The 20,807-nt window shown below is 40.2% G+C and overlaps 1 protein-coding gene, 1 long non-coding RNA gene and 1 pseudogene across 2 annotated transcripts in view; 2 read left to right on the top strand and 1 right to left on the bottom strand.

The window, feature by feature from the left end:
- Nucleotides 1–1,223, top strand: part of LOC140630849 (interstitial collagenase-like) — an 8,442-nt gene extending 7,219 nt beyond the window's left edge. Inside the window, exons 9-10 of the mRNA XM_072821758.1 lie at nt 352–455; nt 677–1,223. Of these exons, the coding sequence (XP_072677859.1) occupies nt 352–455; nt 677–777 (205 nt within the window). The 3' untranslated portion in view covers nt 778–1,223. The remainder of the gene's footprint in view (nt 1–351; nt 456–676) is intronic.
- LOC140630851 (uncharacterized) overlaps nt 1–11,275 on the bottom strand; it is a 16,177-nt gene extending 4,902 nt beyond the window's left edge. The window contains exons 1-2 of the long non-coding RNA XR_012028531.1: nt 9,301–11,275; nt 2,950–3,198 (exon numbers count right to left, since the gene is read on the bottom strand). This is a non-coding gene — a long non-coding RNA (uncharacterized lncRNA). The remainder of the gene's footprint in view (nt 1–2,949; nt 3,199–9,300) is intronic.
- Nucleotides 11,237–20,807, top strand: LOC140630850 (stromelysin-1-like; annotated as a pseudogene).

Here is a 20,807-nt window from a genome sequence, read left to right as displayed (position 1 = left end):
GTGCAACACATGTGCTGCGAATCCAGGAAACACATGCAGCTGAATTTGGGAAAGGACACCTAAGGAGGAGGGCACTTACCTTCACAGAGCCCCCTCTGCCAATAGGAACATATCTTTCACTGTAGTTTACAATGTGCGGCACCTCCTGAACAATTAGAATTAGTTGTTGGTGTTGAGAGGGACCTTAAAAATCTCCTAATACCCAACGTCCTACCTCAGCCCCACCTTGCTACACCAGACCTATGGAGTTAAAAGTTCTTATAAGAGTTCTGCTGCCAAATCTTCTGTAATGGCCTTGAGAAGTCTACACATTTAACACCTTCTGACACTTCCAATTATTTTTTTGACCAGGTATGATGAATATAAGCAATCCATGGATGCAGGTTATCCCCAGATGATAGCAGCTGACTTTCCTGGTATTGGCCATAAAGTTGATGCTGTTTTCCAGAAAGATGGTAAGTGATTATATATATATATATATATATATATATATATATATATATATATATATATATATTTCCTCTATTTTGTTGTCATAGAATAGCATTAGTATTGTAATTTGGAACAGCAAATGCCAAAAATATTTGTTCTCAGAAATGACAGGATTTTTTAAGAATTCAAGTTAAACCCAGAAATCATTTGTAAAATGTAGTAAGCATCTTTTGTTTATTTCTAGGACTTTTCTACTTCTTTCATGGAAAAAGGCAATACAAATTTGATCTTCGAACTAAGAGAGTTCTGAGTCTTGACAAAGCTAATAGCTGGTTCAACTGCTGAAGGAATTGACCAACAATGTTACAACAGAAAATACATTTCAAGATCCCATGGACAGTGTCTTCCTGAAGGACCATTTGTTTAAATGAAATACAGAGCTATTATGTATAATAGTATTTATACCTCATTCTGCACTTATTTTTTATGCTTGAGAATGCAAAGTATTGCATACTGCTATAATTTAGTTCCACAGCTGAGAGCTAAGAAAGGTCAGGCTCATGGCTTATAGGTTCAAATGGGCCAGTTTAGCAGAGAAAAAAGCTTTTCCAAAGTATAAGACTGTGACATTGATCATGAAATGCAGCTCTTCAAGAGAGGAGCCCAGAGATATAAGTCTTCACCAGAAAAAGACAGTTCATGAGCATATGAGCAGCCACTAGACCATCCTAATATACGAGGAACAATTTTTGTTACAGAAAATAAAGTATTGTGAGTTTGGAATAAAGGCATCCATGTCTCTACTGTTTTATAAACTTTCTGATATATTTATTACATTATTATCTCCTGACAATAAAGTCATACTTACTGAGATTTGCAAATTTGAAATGGGAATAGACAAATACACAAAATATTCACATGGGAAGCTAGGATATACAATAGGTTGGGATATTCCCCAATTTTCATGGAATTTACATTATGAAAAAGAGGTTAAAACTTATTTCCTATGTCTCATGTAAAGATTCCAAAATTGGTTTTAGCTAAAAACAATGTCAGCTGAGTAGAGTTTTTGAAGGTGACATCTTGCCCTCTCCCTTATGAGCTGAGGGGCTCTGCCTTCCAAGGTCCCACTCCTTGCCATTGTGGAGGAGGGGTGGGTGGCAGCATCTAACTAGTCCTAGCCAGTGCATGGTGCCCAAAAGAGACCCATATCACCTCCAGATGGAAACATGTGATTGCTGGTACAAATTTCTCCAGTGGTCCCCTTTGCTGTGGTGATCATGGAAGACAGCTGGAACTTCCACAAGGTGGAAGAAGCTAGAATTCCCAAGCTACCACTCCAAACAATTACTCCAAACCTCAGTAGATTTTGCTTAGGAAATAAAATTTGATTGTTCTAAGCCACTAAGATTCTAGATTTTGTTAAGGCAACAAAATCTAGTTTTTCTTCATCGAGGTTTCCATGCCTCCTTTCGTAGGATGTTATGTGAGTAGGAGTCCTGCAGGTAGTATCTGAGCCCCACAAGGAGGAGCTTGTGGGTGTTCATGGTGTTGGCGGACTCTCCAAGTATGTTGAGAGTCTTAAAAAATATTTTGAGGTACTCATGGTTCCGGGGCAGGCAGTTCTCAACTCAAGAATCTGGAAAGAAGTGTAACCTCTCCTTTGTAAGTCTCTCCCTTTCTCATAAACATTTTGATATTGAAATATATACTACATAAATACAGAGAAATGTGCAAGTCGTAAGTATTCTTATCAATGAGTTATGACAAAGTTAACAATCCCATGTGACTCTCATCCCGGGTCAAGAAATAGAACATTACCGGGGACACAGTAGGCCCCCTCAAGGTCCCCAGTTACCGTTCAACACTGTGTCAGCTTAGTTCACCACAACCAGAGCCTAAATTAGGAATGCTTCACTGGGGCCCCTGGGGGAGGGCTGTTCTCAGTAGAAGAGTGGGAAGAACACTGTGGAGCAGAGAAACAGCTATAGAATGAGGTCTTAGATCACTCCAATCTCATGAGCAAGGGGTCTGGAGCAAAACTTGGATCATGGTCTCATCTTGAGGCAAAGGGGCCAGGCTTTTTAGTCCTGTGTCAATCAGTCCTCAGTTGAGGACTGGTTTGGGGGAGTGGCATAGCTTCCAGGCAAAATGGCTCCTGTTTGGCAAAGAAATGGGAAAACTGGGAACAGCAAGCACCTCAGACTCTCAAAGTAGCCAGGGGATGGGCGCCCTGGTGCTGATGTGGGTTTGGAGATACGACCAACCACATCCACTAAACATTCTCTATTTCCCAGAGGCAGCCACCATGCTGACTTTAGACTCTGAGATGAAATTTGCCATTTTTGAACTAAACTAGATCAAATATATTCTCCTGTATCTCCTGTATATTCTCCTTGCGGCATTCAACATCACGTTTCTGCACTTCATTCGCTGGTAACAAACTTTGATTTGTTACCATCTGGGGGTTTTATAAACAAGGCTGCACTTATGTAGGCACTTCTGTTGATTATATACCTAAGAGCACACTTGCCGAGCCATAGAGCTTCTCAGTGCACATAATCTCTGCAGGTCTTCCCTTGGCCTCCTGTCTTTCCAGCCACAGAAGCAGTGACCAGTTCTGCCCAGGTTTTAAACCAGCTTCTAGACTTGCAGCTGCTCTCATCATTGGGCCCATGCTTTCTGCTCCAGGGCTCACGTGCCTTTTCTGTTGATGCTGCATCCAGCTCTGCTATGGAATTCACTTAGAACTCATGCATAAGCAACCTGCAAGTGAGAAGAGTGGTCACTTGCGGGGCAACCATTTTACCAATGTAAAAGACACAGATGAATGAATGTATCTCCCTCTCTTTCTTCAGAGAGATGTTCGTAAGGTGTATTTCAAGTGGGTCCTCCAACGGTCCCATTCTGAGCAAGATGTTTTTTTTATCTCTGCCTGGCTGGCAATCCATCTTTGCATTGCCTCTCCCACTTTCCTGTTTTTCTCTCCCCAACCATCAATCCAGCCTTTCTCTCTGGATCACATACCTCAGTAGGTACTTACCCTTAAAATTTTGTCTCAGGCTCTGTTTTCTAAAAATACTGGATTCAGGTAATTTGTTCTGGAAGTGGGATAGAGATGACCCTTGGTATCAGCATGTCATCAAATTACTAAGACTCTTATCTGTGGTTGATTGTGAAGAAATAGAGGTGAGTGATGTGTAACAGGTCATCAGCTGGCCATGACACTTACATGACATGAGAAGAGTGGTGGTTATAGGAAGTATACAGTGGGCTGGTCAACTACACTGGGAATTTGGTAAAAAGAAAGAAATTATTTCAGCTAAGTATCAAATGAAGACACACTGTGAAAGTCAAAAGGCATTGACATTTAAGGAAATCCTCATCTATTGTAGACTGTGCTGAAAATAAGTCCCAGATCTAATTTCAAAATAGGGCTAGGAAGCTGGAATAATGGGGGAACAAATCTGAAAATACTCAACATCTAAATTTTCTTGAAAGTTCTAGATAGGCAGGAATAGGCTCTCTCTTTGTCAGAGAAAGGCAACATATCCTTGCATAGAGAATCAACAAACCCTTACCTGAGCCAATACCTCAAAAGATAATACTTGTCCTTCTCCCAATTTGCTTCCTACACTCATTGTTTCCGTACAAATAAAGTCAGGTCTCAGGATAGCTCAAATCCTAGCTATGGCAGGAAATTGCTTACAAACCCAAGGAATTGGAAGATACAGTCCTTAAGGATCATCAGGAACTAGGGGGACTACATGTGGGAGTAGACTTAAAAGGCACTGGACCAGTGTGGGGGAATGTAAGGCTGGGCAGGGAAGAATTTATTAACATTTATGTAGGTATTTCTGGTGCACTCATTCTTGACTCATGAGTCCATATTCTGGCAAGGAAACCAGCAGTTGGTTCAATACTTTGCGGACTTGGAGTCTCTAATCTTGGACACAAGGATATCCTACAGTGGTATGCCAAACCTTCAGTAACATCATATTAGGGAATGATCCAGAAACCACAGAGAGATGGGAATCTTCAAATAGATTTATTACATGAGACTGGAGGACCCATATCTGGACTCCTCCTGGTCCAGAGGGCACTCCTTCACTGAAGCTGTACAGAACGCATTAGTGAGGGGACATACTGGTATCTCAGAGATACACAATGATGTTTGTTCTATGGGTTGGGGGTGACAGAATGAGGTATCTCTTGGACTTGGGCTCTCTAGTGTCATTAGAGATGATGGGATTTCAGGATGGTGTAAGGCAGATGCCACACTTAACCACCAAAAACAAGATAAACAAAAACAACTCTAATTAGTAGAGAGCAGAACAGCACCAGAGGGTCTTCATCTCCACAGATCATGTGTTTCTAGTAGTATGCAGATAAACAGCCAATAGAGGTATTGATGAACTTCTAGTTCTAAAACTTAAAAATTGCCGATATCAGTTACTATAATAAAAAATCCCTGTTTCTCACTTAATTTTCAAATCTAAAAAGATTTACATCTTCAAGGTCATTAATTGCAGAGGAAGTTAGGTCTCCTTGAAGAAGGATCTTCCTTCATACCTACGCATATCTAAGAAAGACCCTTCTTCAAAGGGGCTATATTAGTTTGCTAGAGCTGCTGTAGGAAACACCACAGATTGTGTGGCTTAAACAACAGAGTTGTTTAGTTTCTCATGATTCTAGAGGCTATAATCCTGAGATCAAGGTATTGACAGGGTTGGGTTCTTCTGCGGTTTCTCCCTTTGGCTTGCAGATGGCCATCCTCTCCCTGTGTCTTCCTGTGGTCTTTTCTCTGAATGTGCTGCTGTCCTAACTTCCTCTTCTAACACAAACACCAGATATATTTGATTAAGTCCAACTTTATGACCTTGTTTTAGCTCAGTTGACTCTTTAAAGATCTTGTGTCCAAATTCAGTCTCATCTTGAGTCATGGGGGGCTGTGACTTCAACATATGAATTTTGGAGAAGACAAAATTCAATCTATAAGAGGAAGTTAGCCTGTGTGTGTGTGTGTGTGTGTTAAATTATCCCCACAAAAGGATTTGTATCCATTTACCAAGGTAACTGTGTTCTGGGGAAAGAGAAGTATCCAGATTTTTCAAAAACAATTGAATACCAGATCTGAATGGACATTGATAAAGAGATCTCAAAATAGCAAGTTGATCTTCTAGGTTAGAAAGGAGCCTTATGTTACACCTGAAACTCATATTACACTATATGTTAACTAACTGGAATTTAAATAAAAACTTTTTTAAAAAAGAAGACTTATAGAAGTTAGTAATAAAAAAAGCTCTGACTCAAGCTCACAGGGGTCCAGTGGGTCCATGGACACATCCTGTGGCTATTTCTTTGGTCAAACTTTCCTCTTGGTTTGTTGACTTGTGGAGTTAGAACCTTATGGTAGGAAGGATCAACTGGAAGCCTCTGAAACTGCTCCTCCCTAAAATATCTGGCAAGATAGTGAATTAGAAACAACAAAAAAACCAATACCACATCCTGAAGGATTGCATAGAACGGTAATACTATCAAACACCTAAAAGTAGCAGGTACCATGGTCTCTATAACAACCCCATAGAGTTTATCATCTGGCCCTTGCTTAAACCAAATGAACCATGGTGGGTGATGGTGGGCTTTCATCCCAGCTGGACACATCCCAGCTACTGTGTCAGACATGATTGCTTCACAGGAGCAAATCAATCCAGTTGCAGAATCTCAGCATGGAGTGATTTACGAGGAGTGTTTGAATATTTCCCTTATTTTCTATGAGCCCAGATGCACTGAAAAGTAGAATATTTGCTTGTTTACGTTTTGTTTTGGTTTTAAGGAAAAGTCTAGCTTTTCTAATTGAGGGCCTTTGGGAGAATTTAGCTCCAAACACTATAATAGTAGTAGCTTTTTTCCTAGACCTATTCCATGTGTCTTGAAGAGCCAACAAATTGTAGTGAAAGCCAGAGATCTGCTCTGCTACTCAACTCTCTGATCCTAAGCAAACGACTTGGACTTTCTGGATTTTCACTTCCTATCTATGACAAAGGAAAAATACTGCGAACTCCCAGAGTTTTCCTAAAGATGGACAAGGCTACATCACCTAGCATAGAACCTACCACATAGAAAATAGTGAATAAATAATTATTGTCTTTTCTTTTAACATTCTCCTAAGCCCAGAATTTTTCATCCTTGCTACTCTACTTCCACATAACCTTCTTTCCATCAAAAAAGCCCACCATACTAATGAACCAATCCAACAATGAACCTGAATCCAAATTGAAAATATAGTAGCATTATTTTGTGTATCCAACTATTATTAATAATAATGACTGTTACAGGTCACCATATTTAATCACACTTTCTAGTATTTACAATATAGCACTGAAGCATAATTCTGAGACATGTCTAGCCCCTATTTTAACACTTTGTCTCCTTACTTGATAGTCATTTTCATGGCAAAAACTTGTGACCTAAAATATTTACCCAAATTATTAGAAGGGAAAGAAAATGGGTTAAAATTCAGCAATAAGCTGTGTTCCCATTCTGAAACAAACTAGTATGAAAAGCATGAGAAAGGAAGTGGACTCATCACTTGTTCTCAGTCTGTGACTTAGCACAATAACCTCAAACTGTACCAGCATCAGGAGTTTCCAATGAAAGAAGAAGTTGCAAATTATTATAGCTGGTATCATGACACAACTGACCTAGGATCAAGTGTGTACCTACAATCTTAGAATCAATGGTTGTTGAAAGTTGAAAATTGATAGGTAACCAGTTTCTAAGAATTGGACCATCTCTACATGGGTAGCATGATACATCTCTCAGGCTTGGTCACAGGATACAATGAATCCTAGAATATGTCTATCTGGATGACACCTGTGCAGATGTGGGAACACTGACTCTTTCTTTGGCCTTCTGTCTTCTCCCCTCTGGCGCACAGATGAAGCCACTTCAGATAACTAATAAAGAGCCCCTCTGGCACTCAAGTGGTGCCCACCTTAGATAACTACCCTGTGAACTTACCACCGCGCCTCTTGCTCCATCAAGGCTGGGGGAACAGGAGGCAGAGAATGGGTGGAGAGGAGGTAGGGGTTAGAATATGTATGTGGTAGGGCTACAGAGTGCCACGTGGGTCATCCACCTGGCTGCCCCAGCAGTAAGTTACCCTGAAGAGCATTCTGTAAATGGTATGGAGTGGCTTGCTTTGCTTTTCAGCATTAATGTGCCTTCTGGGTCTGGGGGACACATCCCCTGGCCTTCTTCCATCTTCTAACACCAAGTCAAAAGCTGTAGGTGGCAGACCAGGTAGACATAGACCAAATGAAAAGCCTGGATTACCAGGATGATCAGATAGTTGAGAAAAGAACAGATGATAAAGAGGTAAATTGTAGGCAATTTCAGACATAAGCCTCAAGAACGAGAAAAACAAAAAGTGTCAAATGTGAGAGAAAAGTGTTGGGGGAGAGCCAAGTTTCACAAGCCAAGAAGCTTTGGTAAAAATATAAGTTGTAACGGTTAGAATTCTGAGTAATCCTCCTTTCCCATTGTTAGCTGGCTGACCTTGCCTTCATTAATTAATTTTTCTGATCCTAATCTACCCTATTGGGTTGTTCTAAGTATTAGAAATAACACACATGTTAGGGCCTGGCATACAGTGGTACATACCTACAAAGATTTCAGCTTTCTTTAAGGAACAATTCTATACTTGCCTGACCATATGCACACTTTAATAATGTGTTTAATAATGTAATGAATAACTTACAGACAAACCTAGGCTCTTCCTGCCCGAGTCCTTAGTTGCATCCAGGTGTGACAGGTTGGTAAAGGATGAGCAAACATACCAGCATCCCTCCCATGAGACACATGCTTTGATGTCAGACAATTATAATCACAGCTCTCACTCTCACATGAACTTTCATTGTGTCTTTACCACAGAATAATATCCATCAACAGGGTGTGCCAATACCAATAAAATTATGATTCAGTTGAAGACAAGGCATCACAGAGCTTACCAAATCAGTGCCTGTGAGAAATGCCACTGGTTTGTCAGGCCAACAAGCTTTGTCTGGTAAAGATTTGGAAATCAATAAGAGAAAACTTGCTCCCCAGCATAAAAACACATGATAACCCCGTGAGTGAGGTTATGTCTACCCCATTTTTGTAGACGACAAAACAATGGTCCACGAAAATGTTACACTTGGTCAGCATCCAGCTGTCAGCCCCACCTGCCCCCATCTCAGGCTGAGGGCCATCCATGCCACTCCAAGACCCCGTTAGACCACAGGTGGATGAGGCTGGCTTAGGGTGTACCCATGCTTACTCCAGCTCTGGCATGCAGGCACCAGAACTGGTGCCCCACCCAGTGCAGTCTTCCCTGGTTCCAGGCAGGGGGCAGGTGGTGCTGAGGGGGTATTCCTGAACTCTCCTGAACTGACACTCTCGTTGCATTGATGGGCTACATACTTCAGGCATGGTAGAGTTAATTCATCTTTAGGAAGAGAATATCAGAATTCTATACTACAAGAATTTTAGGTTTCTCCATATTAATAGGTTAATTTGGTAAAAATACTTTTTTTAAATTTATTTTTTATTGGAGTTCAATTTGCCAACATATAGAATAACACCCAGTGCTCATCCCATCAAGTGCCCCCCTCAGTGCCCATCACCCAGTCACCCCCATCCCCTGCCCACCTCCCTTTCCACCACCCCTTGTTCGTTTCCCAGAGTTAGGAATCTCTCATGTTCTGTCTCCCTTTCTGATATTTCCCACTCATTTTTTCTCCTTTCCCCTTTATTCCCTTTCACTATTTTTTATATTCCCCAAATGAATGAGACCATATAATGTTTGTTCTTCTCCTATTGACTTACTTCACTCAGCATAATACCCTCCAGTTCCATCCATGTCGAAGCAAAGTGGGTGTTTGTCGTTTCTAATGGCTGAGGAATATTCCATCGTATACATAAACCACATCTTCTTTATCCATTCATCTTTCGATGGACACCAAGGCTCCTTCCACAGTTTGGCTATTGTGGACATTGCTGCTAGAAACATCGGGGTGCAGGTGTCCCGGCGTTTCATTTCATCTGTATCTGTATTTACTGCTGGTAAATCCCCAGCAGTGCAATTGCTGAGTCGTAGGGCAGGTCTATTGTTAACTCTTTGAGGTACCTCCACACAGTTTTCCAGAGTGGCTACACCAGTTCACATTCCCACCAACAGTGCAAGAGGGTTCCCCTTTCTCCACATCCTCTCCAACATTTGTGGTTTCCTGCCTCGTTAATTTTCCCCATTCTCACTGGTGTGAGGTGGTATCTCATTGTGGTTTTGATTTGTATTTCCCTGATGGCAAGTGATGCAGAGCATTTTCTCATGTGCATGTTGGCCACGTCTGTGTCTTCCTCTGTGAGATTTCTCTTCATGTCTTTTGCCCATTTCATGATTGGAAAGTTTGTTTCTTTGGTGTTGAGTTTAAGAAGTTCTTTATAGATCTTGGATACTACCCCTTTATCTGATACGTCATTTGCAAATATCTTCTTCCATTCCGTCCGTAGGTTGTCTTTTAGTTTTGTTGACTGTTTCTTTTGCTGTGCAAAAGTTTCTCATTCCATCAAAATCCTAGAGGAGAACACAGGCAACACCCTTTTTGAACTTGGCGGTGGTAACTTCTTGCAAGATACATTCATGAAGGCAAGAGAAACAAAAGCCAAAATGAACTATTGGGACTTCATCAAGATGGTAAAATTAAGTTATTGCAGACTAATGATGTGAAAAACATCCCACTGGGATGAGGAAAGAAGGAGAGAGAAAGTGCTATGCATGTGCAGAGGTGAGTGGTGATGGGGCGAGCCTGACATCACTCCCCGTTACAAATCTTATCCACCTCCTCCTGTGTACTTGGTGGGGGTGTGGGAAGGAAATGAGGACTGAAAAAAATATTTTTTTAAGCAAATAAGAAGGAGGTAGAATGTATTTTTCAGTCTAGGATGCAATTTGACTATTCCAGTGCAATGAGTTTTTACAGAGTGTTTAAGCAAGTCTTCATTCTGAAATGCAAGGCATCCACTCAGCCTGAGCTAACAAGGCAGGACAAACACTGCACTCCCTCCTTCCTCTACAGACCCTCATTTCTACCACTTGCTTCCTCCCCTCAGTGCTTCTCCTCCCCAGGGGCAGGAAATCCATTGGAAAATCAGTAACGGCTGAGTTCTAGAACTCAAGAAATGAAATATCTCTTCTAGTATCTTCTAGATAACTATTCCCACATTTAGACCAAAGTTATATCTGGAATTTCTTTCCATTTTCATTCTATTTATTCCTAACCTGCTTATATTTGAGTTTAAAAATCTAACCTTTTGAAACGAAAATGGCGCTGCTTTCAAAATGTCTACTCATGTGACATTTTATCAGGCTTTTCAGATACTCCTCAGTAAACACACTGAGGTGAATAGTCCATTCCTTTTCCTCTGTAGAAACACAGAAACCATTTCTTAGAAATCAATTATTCTTTCTTCATCCAAGTTTAAAAGGGAAAGGGAGGGGAAATTGTGATATAGATCGTATCAGCTTTACATTAAATTTGTATGAAAATTTTTGGTGTTCAGATTTTTAAAAAACACATGCACGAATCATACCGTTGAGGTAAAAGCAGCATCATTGTATAAAAGGACAGACATTAGAGGGTAGACATAGTAGCCAACAGGCAGGAAAGGTATTTTCCTGAGGTAAGGACTGTGAGAATGGAGCATCTCGCGATCCTTGTGCTGTTAGGTCTGCTCAGCGCATCCACTGAATGAGGCAGGCAGGGAGGAGGGCGGGAACATGGATCTCGTGCAGGTACTAGTGGTGGTGCCAATGGCAGCCACCGGCCGGTTCCAGGGTGGGGTGGGGTGGGTGTGCCTGCTTGCTGTTGCAGCACAAAGCACGGTGATGTGATTGGCAATTACTGTGCTGTAATAAGTTAGCTCTGGACAATGTTAAAGTGACAGAGGGGGGATGTCCCTATGTTTGAACAGAGAAGAGAAGAAAGGGGCAGGAAGGGCATAGAATTCCCCAAGGTGGTATAATGAAATACTAGCAGCTGCTTTGGGGCTAAATGAGAGGAACAAATGGGAAATTCTTTAAACTACTCTGGCTTTAGAATTTCTGATTGAAACTGTTAGGGAGGAGGAACATGATCATTTTGATTTTCAAATAATTCCAGGTAATAACGTTGTTCATGTTTAGGAAAAGGAATTTATCCCACCGCGGTCTTGAACCAGATCTGCAATAACAGTGTAAATTTCTCCCCCCTCTCTGCCTTTAAAAACCTTTCTTTTCTAAAGTTGGATGGAGGTCCTTTACACTTCCTCGATGGGTTGCTAAGTCATCAACTATTTAATAAAGCCAATTTGAACTTTTATTTTTTAAAAGATTTATTTATTCATGAGAGACACAGAGAAAGAGACAGAGAGAGAGAGAGAGAGGCAGAGACACAGGCAGAGGGAGAGGCAGGCTCCATGCAGGGAGCCCGACATGGGACTCGATCCCTGGTCTCCAGGATCACACCCTGGGCTGAAGGCGGTACTAAACTGCTGAGCCACCCGGGCTGCCCAATTTGAACTTTTAAATTATTCAGTTGAGTTTTTGTTGTTGTTATTGTTTAACACCCCATTAGCAATACCTGGAAAAGTACTACAATCTTGGGAAAGATGTGAAACCATTTGTCAGAAGAAGGGACAGTGGTCCTGTCGTTGAAAAAATCCGAGAAATGCAGAAGTTCCTCGGGTTGGAGGTGACAGGGAAGGTGGACTCGGACACCCTGGCGATGATGCGCAGGCCCAGGTGTGGCGTTCCTGACGTCGGTGACTTCACCACCTTCCCTGGCATGCCCAAGTGGAGGAAAACTCACCTTACTTACAGGTAACGGGTCCACAAAGGTTTTCACATAATAACGACATTTTTAAAATTATGACCACAGGAGAAAATAATAACCCATTCCATTTTTTTCTTAAAGAATTATGAATTATACACCAGATTTGCCAAGAGATGCTGTTGATTCTGCCATTGAGAAAGCTCTGAATGTCTGGAAGGAGGTGACTCCACTTACTTTCTCCAGGACTGATGAAGGAGAGGCTGACATAAAGATTTCTTTTGCAGTTAGAGGTAGAGGAACAAAAACAAATAAAACATGAAACGCATCCATTTAGCTGCCGTTGTTGAGGGAGCGGAAGGGTGAGGGATGTTCCAAAGAGATCCTAATTACCTATATTTCCAATAAAAACATTTTCTCTGTTAGATCATGGAGACTTTAACCCTTTTGATGGATGAGGGCGTGCTCTGGCTCATGCCTACCCACCTGGGCCTGCATTTATGGAGATGTTCACTTTGACGATGATGAAATATTGACAGAGGATAGACCAGGTGGGGCACATACCTCTCTGGATGATCTCAAGAGTATTGTCTAACACTATCCAAAAATAGTGTGGTTATTTAGAATGAGCAGTAAATGTAATATCCTAATAAGTACGATGTGTGATTGTTTGAGTGGTAACAACCAGAAGCACTGTTATTTCAATCATGATTGAAGAACATTTTCTGACGTCTGCATTTCTTTCTTCACTCCCAGCAAGCACAATCTGGAGGCATCTTTCCATCTTACTTCCACAGCTCAGGATGCCGTAGAGGTTTTATGATGGGCATTTCACAATGTTTTTCATTATTTTTAACTAGAAATGATAAAGGTAGAATGAACTGCATTGAATCACTTCCAACCTAAAATGCGACCTTGGGTTTCTTCTTTTCTTTCTATTTGTCTCTTTTTCTCTTAAAAAGATTATGAAAAATGCCAGAAAATAAAGGAAATTGTTAAGTCATCTATTTAAGTAAGCATGTAACTATCTTCAGCGTAGGAGTTTTTTTTTTTTCTAAATTAGTTCTGAAAGATTTTACTAGATTTAAATGCAATGACTAAAGTTAGCTACACTTTATTTATTTTGAACAGCTTCTGAAGTTTGCAAACACACAATTGAAACATTTGATATTTTCAAGATTGTTTGGATTTCTAATGCAAATGCAAAGAGCATCTTTACTGAGGGTACAAACTTGTGCTGCAAGAAATGATCTTGTCCTTTTCGAACAACTATTCTTCTCTGCATAATTACTTGGAGCCTAGGTTAAATAATTTGTACCGTTAATTTCAAAAAAATTTATATAAAGAAAAACTGAATTCAGCTGTGTTTGGGCTGTAGAAACTGTTATTGGCCATATTTCTGTTTTAAATATTGTACCTATCCCATGGTACCAACTACTGGAAAGGTTTTTAACCCTCAAAAATTATTTGATTATTTTGAAAAGGAGGAAAAACATCTCAGGCTAAAACCCCACAGGAAACGAGCAGTTTTTGTTGCGTAAGAGTTTGAGGAATAACATAAATCCTCCGTGATTAATTTCAACTGAGGCTACAACTGGCACATGTTACTAAATTCGAACAATAACCGACTTTGTATTTGTAGAGACAATGAGGAGTTCTATGTATTGACATGGTAGTCTTGTACCTCCAAAAAAAAAAAAATCTTTTGTGTATTTTTACCATGTTTTACCAATGTTTACCATTGTCACTATGGATGAAATGACCAGGCTTCCCTGTCCAAAGAGAGATCTAGGAATATGGTGAAAAACTCTCTGATTATATTGACTTCAAGTCAACCTTGAAAAATAATTAAATTTCTATGAAGTAGGGAATATACCAATCAACGAACCAGTTCACAAATGAGGAGATGCCATGAGGTTCTGAAGACAGCCATACAACTGGCATGTGTTCTTCTTACACATGTTTAAGGGACTAACAGCTGTTAGATTCTGAACTTTTATGATTTTTCAAATAGGAATCAATTTATTTATCATCGCTGCTCATGAACTTGGTCATTCCCTGGATCTCTTTCACTCGGCTGACCCTAACACTCTAATGTACTCCTTCTATAACCTGCTCACAGACCCAGCCAACTTCCGCCTTTCTCAAGATGATGTGGATGGCATCCAGTTCCTGTACGGTGAGTGATGCTGGAAACAATGCCTGTTCATTCCTGATGTTTTTTTAGGAAAGTATTACAATGACGGTCTTCAGGAAAGCTTTAAAATGCTCTGTGACATTTCATCTCAAAGCACCCTGAGAATGTTTGGGTGGCTATTGTCATCACATTTCTCCTTCTGTTTGCACCCCACATCTGTTCCCTTCAGGACCTCCCCCTGTTTCCCCTAATGACCCCGTGGTGCCCACAGAATCTGCCTCTAGGACTGGGGACACCAGCCGCATGCGACCTCACTTTGTCCTTCAACTCAATCAGCACTCTGAGGGGAGAGATCTTATTCTTTAAAGAGAGGTCAAACTAGAAATTACGTTTTCCTATCTATTCTTTTGATGTACAATACTTAGAAAGGAGAACAGAGACTTGGCAGAAATGTTCAAATAAAACGTTTCCTCTACATTTTAACATCATTCAGATCTGGTTCTTGTAGCATTTTAACATCTCTTTAAAATAGTCCAGACAATTTTTTAGCAGACTTTCAAAGGATGATTCTGGGTCACCAGAATGTAAGCTGGATGAAGGCATGGGTTTTATCTGTGTTGTTCACTTGTTGGTCCTCAGGGCCTGGCATATGCAGCGAGACAGTTGAATAAGCAAATGAGCAATTGCTGCATTTAACTATCATAAACCATACCACTGCTTCCAAAGGCACAGGCATCTTAGAAGTAGAACTGTATGTTTGCCTTTACTGGCAAATGCTTCTATTTAAATTAATTAATTTTAGAAAAAGTGATATATGCTCTGGCACAATATTAAAATAGCACCAGAAGACACAGAGTGAAAAAGAAAAATCTCTTTTCATGACTGACTTATGCAGAGTCTCATTCTCCTCATATGTGCTAGCACTATGACCAATCCTTTGTCTCTTTACAGAGACATTCTGTGTGCATACAAACATAAATAGGTATAGTTTTTTCTGCTACTTTTTTCAAAAATATTAATGAGTGCATAATGTACATACCATTTATAGGCTTTTAGAATGATGTAGGGGCCAAGGCCCCAAAATGTGCCACTATGGCATATCAATTATTTAAAATAAAAGAGACAGCCTGGGCAGGAAGGCCACTGAGACCATCCTCTGTCCCCCTGAAAGCAAGAGATAAACATTCAGGTGAAAGGTGCCCTACCTGTGCCAGGAGGTAAAGACATGTCCCTGTCACCACACGTGGGAAATTCAGAGCCGAGAAGGCTGTGTCAACCACTGTCATACTCTTTGCTGATGTGCTATGCCGGCCCAAAGTCTGCTCACAACTCCTTAGTATCTGAAGCTGCCAAAGCTATGTTCTCTTTGTCCTGTCAATGCCCCACAGATTTACAGGCTCTCTGTCTCCAAAGTATAACAATTGCCTGCTTTGGTCATTTCTTCAGGTCTCAGTATCTTATCTATGTGGCCTCTGTGGGCACATAGTAAACTGTGGGGTTTTCCTCCTGTTCATCTTCATTTATTTTCAAGTCCAGCTGGAAGAGTCCCAAGGTAGAGAAGAATTCTCCTTCCCTTCAGTGAATACTACTAAAGCTGAATAATTACACTGCTGTGGGTTTCATTACCCTGGGATAGCAGGAAGGAAGATGGTCCCATACAGACTTCTGAGTCATCATTGACTGAAAAACAGAGAGTATGTTCCTTTACGAACATATCTAAAGCAGAAAGACAATTATAATTAGTTGTTATGTGTTCCAGATATTTTTGGCACAGATCTCACTGGAACTTCAACCTCGAATTTCATTTGATTTCTACATTTTGGCCCTCTCTACCCTCAGACTTGGATGCTGCATATGAAGTGTAAAGCAAAGATATCCTTTTTGTGTTTAAAGGTAAGTACTATATAAGAATTTTAATTTGTTGAAATAGATCTCATTTGCAAAAATTTCACCAAGACATGAATTTTCTCCATTAAATTAAATTTTGTATGGTTTATTACTGCAAGACTTAGTCCCGACACTTAAATAACATGTGTACAAAGAAAATTGTAAGTTTTACTTTAAAATACTCAACAAGACCTAAATAATAGATACTATCCCATGTTCATGAATAGAAAATAGTAATAATGTAATATAGTAGTTATATAGTCAATATAGTAAGAATGTCAACTTACCTATAGATACAAAGAATTTTCCATTTAAATGCCAAAATATTTTTCATGGAACTTGGCAAACTAGTTCTATAACTTATGTGGGAGGGCAAAAGCCAAGAATAGGCAGGATACTCCTGGAGAAGAATAAGATGAGGAGGAAGGTCTTGCGTCGCAGCACTTGGGTGGATGAGATAAGGCAGTGTCAGAACAAGGATGGGTGCAGTAGCTAATGGGACTTGCCAGGCCTTTGTGCTCCGTGTCAGATTTGTCAATTGCTGTTTCCACTTCCTCCACTGTTACTACACTCTTTGAGCTGCTGTTAGTTCTTGAGTCAGTTTTGCTAACATATTTTTCTGGGAATTTATCAGCTCTGTCCGTTTTCAAATCAACTGGTATGAAAGTCTCTGAGTGTTATTTCATCATTTTAATCATTGCTGAAGTTTTGTTCTCTTTGTCCTTCCTAATACTAAATCTTTGTGCCTCTCTCTTTACCAATCTCTGGGACAACAGGATATGTAACAATATTATTCATCCTCTCAAAGAACAAACTCTCAGTTTTGTTAATCCTCTCTATTATATTTTTATTTTTTATTTAATTAGTTTTTGTCCCCATCATTATTGCCCAGATCTGTGCTGCCGTTGAATTTATTGCTGTTTTTTTATAGCTTAAACTTGGTCCTTTACTTGTAGCCCTTTCTTCTTTTCTGTTATAAACATTTATGCCTGTAAATAACCTTTTCTTCTCAGCTTTTGCTTCATTCCTACAAGTTTTGGTATTTTTGATGTTGTTCATTTTTAAGTTTTTAAAAAATTTCCATTACTAATTTTTCCCTTGACTCTTAAGTTTCTGGGAGTATTTTTAAATGTCAAACTGTGTGAGGATTTTTCAAAATTAGATATTTCTGACAATCTCATTTTTATGAGGAGTCATTGAAATATTGTGAAGTTGCATTGGATATTGTAAAGGGTTCTATAATTCTGAAATATTGCTATCATCCATGATTTATCTTGTACTACTTTATCCTAGCAATGTGCCAGGCAGTGTACTCGTTAGTAGAGGTCAAACCAAAAGAGAGTCATATTCTAGAGAGGGCAGCAGAGATGAAGCCAAGAGTGTTCCGTCCAGTAAGAGCTGGGATTGAGGGAAGCCAGATGCTGTGGGAGCACAGAGGAAGAGCCCAAGACATGAACCCAGAGCTCGGCAAAGACCCTTGGAGGAGATTATATTTAGGATGCATGTTGAAGGAGAAGAACTTTGCTGTATGGGCAGGGTCTAAGTGTAGAAAAGGACTTCAAAGCAGAAGGAGCTGTCTATACCAAGGGGTGACTGCATCTGGAGCTGCTCAGACAGGTACACATCACTCAATTCAGATGAAGCAAGAGAGATACACAACATATGGGCATTTTAGATTCGTTAATCTTGCAATGATACAAGAGGGGATTCGGGGTTGGCATGGAGGGCAGATGTGATGAAATAGAAGCAGAGACACTGACGGGATTCCACTGTCCTGATTCACTGAAATTTGGGTGGCTTCCTAAGGTATCCTGATGAAGCACAGCCTGGACTAGTGACCATAAGATACCCAAGAGAACGTGTCCAATAAGTAATTCACTTAGTGATGCAAAGTTTACAAGAGAATTCCAAGTTAGAAACTTAGATTAAGACGTCACCAGCAACTCTAAGAGACAGCCAGGACCAGTCATAGTAACTATAAACTACAATAAACTCTAGTATTTATAGACAACATAAGATCCAGAAAGGACAGAGACCAGAGTCACTCACCTATTCATTCACTCATTCGGGGAATATTTGTTAAATACTAGCTATCACCTGGGGATTGTGTTAGTGGTTGGAATTAAAACCAAGGCTTCCTATTTTCCACAAAAATGTACAAAAATATTTTTAAACTTTTGTCTTCACTAAAATTTCTTGGCTTTCTTTTTTTCCATAAGAAATCAGTTCTGGGCCATCAGAGAAACTGAGGTACAAACAGGTTATCCAAAAGGCATCCACAGCCTGGGTTTTCCTCCAACCATAAGGAAAATTGATGCAGCCGTTTTTGACAAGGAAAAGAAGAAAACATACTTCTTTGTAGGAGACAAATACTGGCAGTACGATATGTTTGGGATGGCTTTGTATGGAGTTTCATTAAGGAAATTATTTTCTTTCTTTCTTTAAGGATATCCTCCACTCCCACCCTCTAACTTGCTCTAACTTCCAACTTTCTGATTATGGAGAAGATAACTGACAGTTACTTGAATTCTCAGATATAATAAAGCACTGTCTGAATGGCTGGGCCCTGGGTCCTAAATCCAGATACCAGAAGACATCAGGAGAAGCTACCTGAGGTACAGACAACAGGCCACCAGAGGAATCCCAGATGTATCAGGCTGTAGAGACAAGGTCTACAGGGCAGGTGTGATAGATAACTGGAAGATTTTTAGCCAAATGATTAATTCACTTTGCATCTAATGAGTGCAGTCCTCATGTATTTGTGGTGGAAGGGCACTGGGGTCTGTGTCGATGCTTAGAAAATTGACCTAAGACATACATATATGGAACCTCCGTGGAACAGCATGATACTCATCTCCCTGGAGGAAATGTTGGTTTCTGTGCTAAGCCTACAGTCCAGGAAAGTCATACATTTTTGTAGTCATAAAAATGTTTAATGCTAGTTTCCCCTACTTGAGAATGATCTGGGATTCCACACTGGAGCAGTAACATATCATACCATCGTATGTAATGGAGCCTCTGCACGAGGTTGAGCTGTACTTCTTTCACTTGGTACAGATTTGATGAAAACAGCCAGTCCATGGAGCAAGGCTTCCCCAGACTAATCGTGGATGACTTTCAGGGGTTGAGCCAATGGTTGATGCTATATTTCAGGAGTTTGGTAAGGAGGCACTCCTTTCGTTGCCATTGGGGATACTCAGGAGCATTTTATGGAATCAAAATAATGTGGAGAATCAAAGCAATGTTCAAATCATCAGTCCTATAGCCTTTTTACTCTAAATTTCTGAACATTTTAACTTTCTAATTTGTGCGAATTGAGTTGAAATTTTATTTTTTCCTGAATAGTTTCCAAGTCTCTCTGTTTCATACCTGAACATAAAATCAAAGGGTACTTCCTCACATCATAGCTGTTATTACTCAGGTCACTGTGTTGGTGTAAAAATGCTACCAGATGTGAACTAGGGTTACTATTGGTGGGTTATCATTTTCCTCTCTCATCCTCTTGCTTGTTCTTTCCCATCCTATCCCAGGGGGGTCTGTTGCAGTCTGCAATTGCCTGCATTAAATAATTCATGTGTAAATAAATAGTAGTCTTCCCATGTGTTCAAAATAGACAAAATTTGATTCCTAGTAACGAGCAAATGGGAGGGTAACATTTGTGCTCATTCTGAAGAAATTTTGCCAGGAGATGCCAGAACTTGACATTCATAATGCTAAGGAGACTCGTGATCTTACTGCTAAGATACCTTGACTTTAGTGTGCACAGAGCTTGAAATGGACCTCCAGTGCTTTGTATTGTTGACCTTAATGTCCCGGGTCCAATTGCCTCCCAAGCTGCACTTGAGGACTGAGTAGAGGAGTATTTAAAATACCATTGAGGGCAGCCCAGGTGGCTCAGCAGTTTAGCGCCGCCTGCAACCCGGGATGTGATCCTGGAGACCTGGGACCAAGTCCCACCTCGGGCTCCCTGCGTAGAGCCTGCTTCTCCTTCTGCCTGTGTCTCTGTCTCTCTGTCTCTCTGTCTCTCTCTCTGAATAAATAAATAAAATCTTTTAAAAAAATAAAATAAAATACCATCAAATTTTATCAGTTTGGAGGTAGTATAATCTAATGTTTTAGAGCACTGGCTTTGAAGTCAGATGAGATGGAGTTCTCCCTCCATGTTTCATTAGAGATGTTACCTTGGGGAAACTGCAAAATCTCCCTAATTCTCATCTTTGTCCTCATTAGTGACATCTCACACTTTTCCAGTAAGGATATAAGAGATGCACAGAGTAACCACTTCTTAAATGCCATTCATTATTATCATTCTTATTCTGAGTTATGCATGTTGCGAAATTGATTTGCTTGAAAATGTCTCATTATTTTCCTCATCTATATTTATAGGATTTTTCTATTTCTTCAGAGGATCGTTACAGTTTGAGTTTGACCCTAATGCCAAGGTGGTGACACATAAATTGAAGAGTAACAACTGGTTATATTGTTAGATGAGAAATGAAGGA

This window comes from Canis lupus, chromosome 3 (assembly GCF_048164855.1).
Source record: "Canis lupus baileyi chromosome 3, mCanLup2.hap1, whole genome shotgun sequence".
NCBI classification, from domain to species: Eukaryota; Metazoa; Chordata; class Mammalia; order Carnivora; family Canidae; genus Canis; species Canis lupus.
The sequence above is the reverse complement of the archived record's forward strand: the minus strand, read 5'-3'. Positions and strand labels throughout refer to the sequence as shown.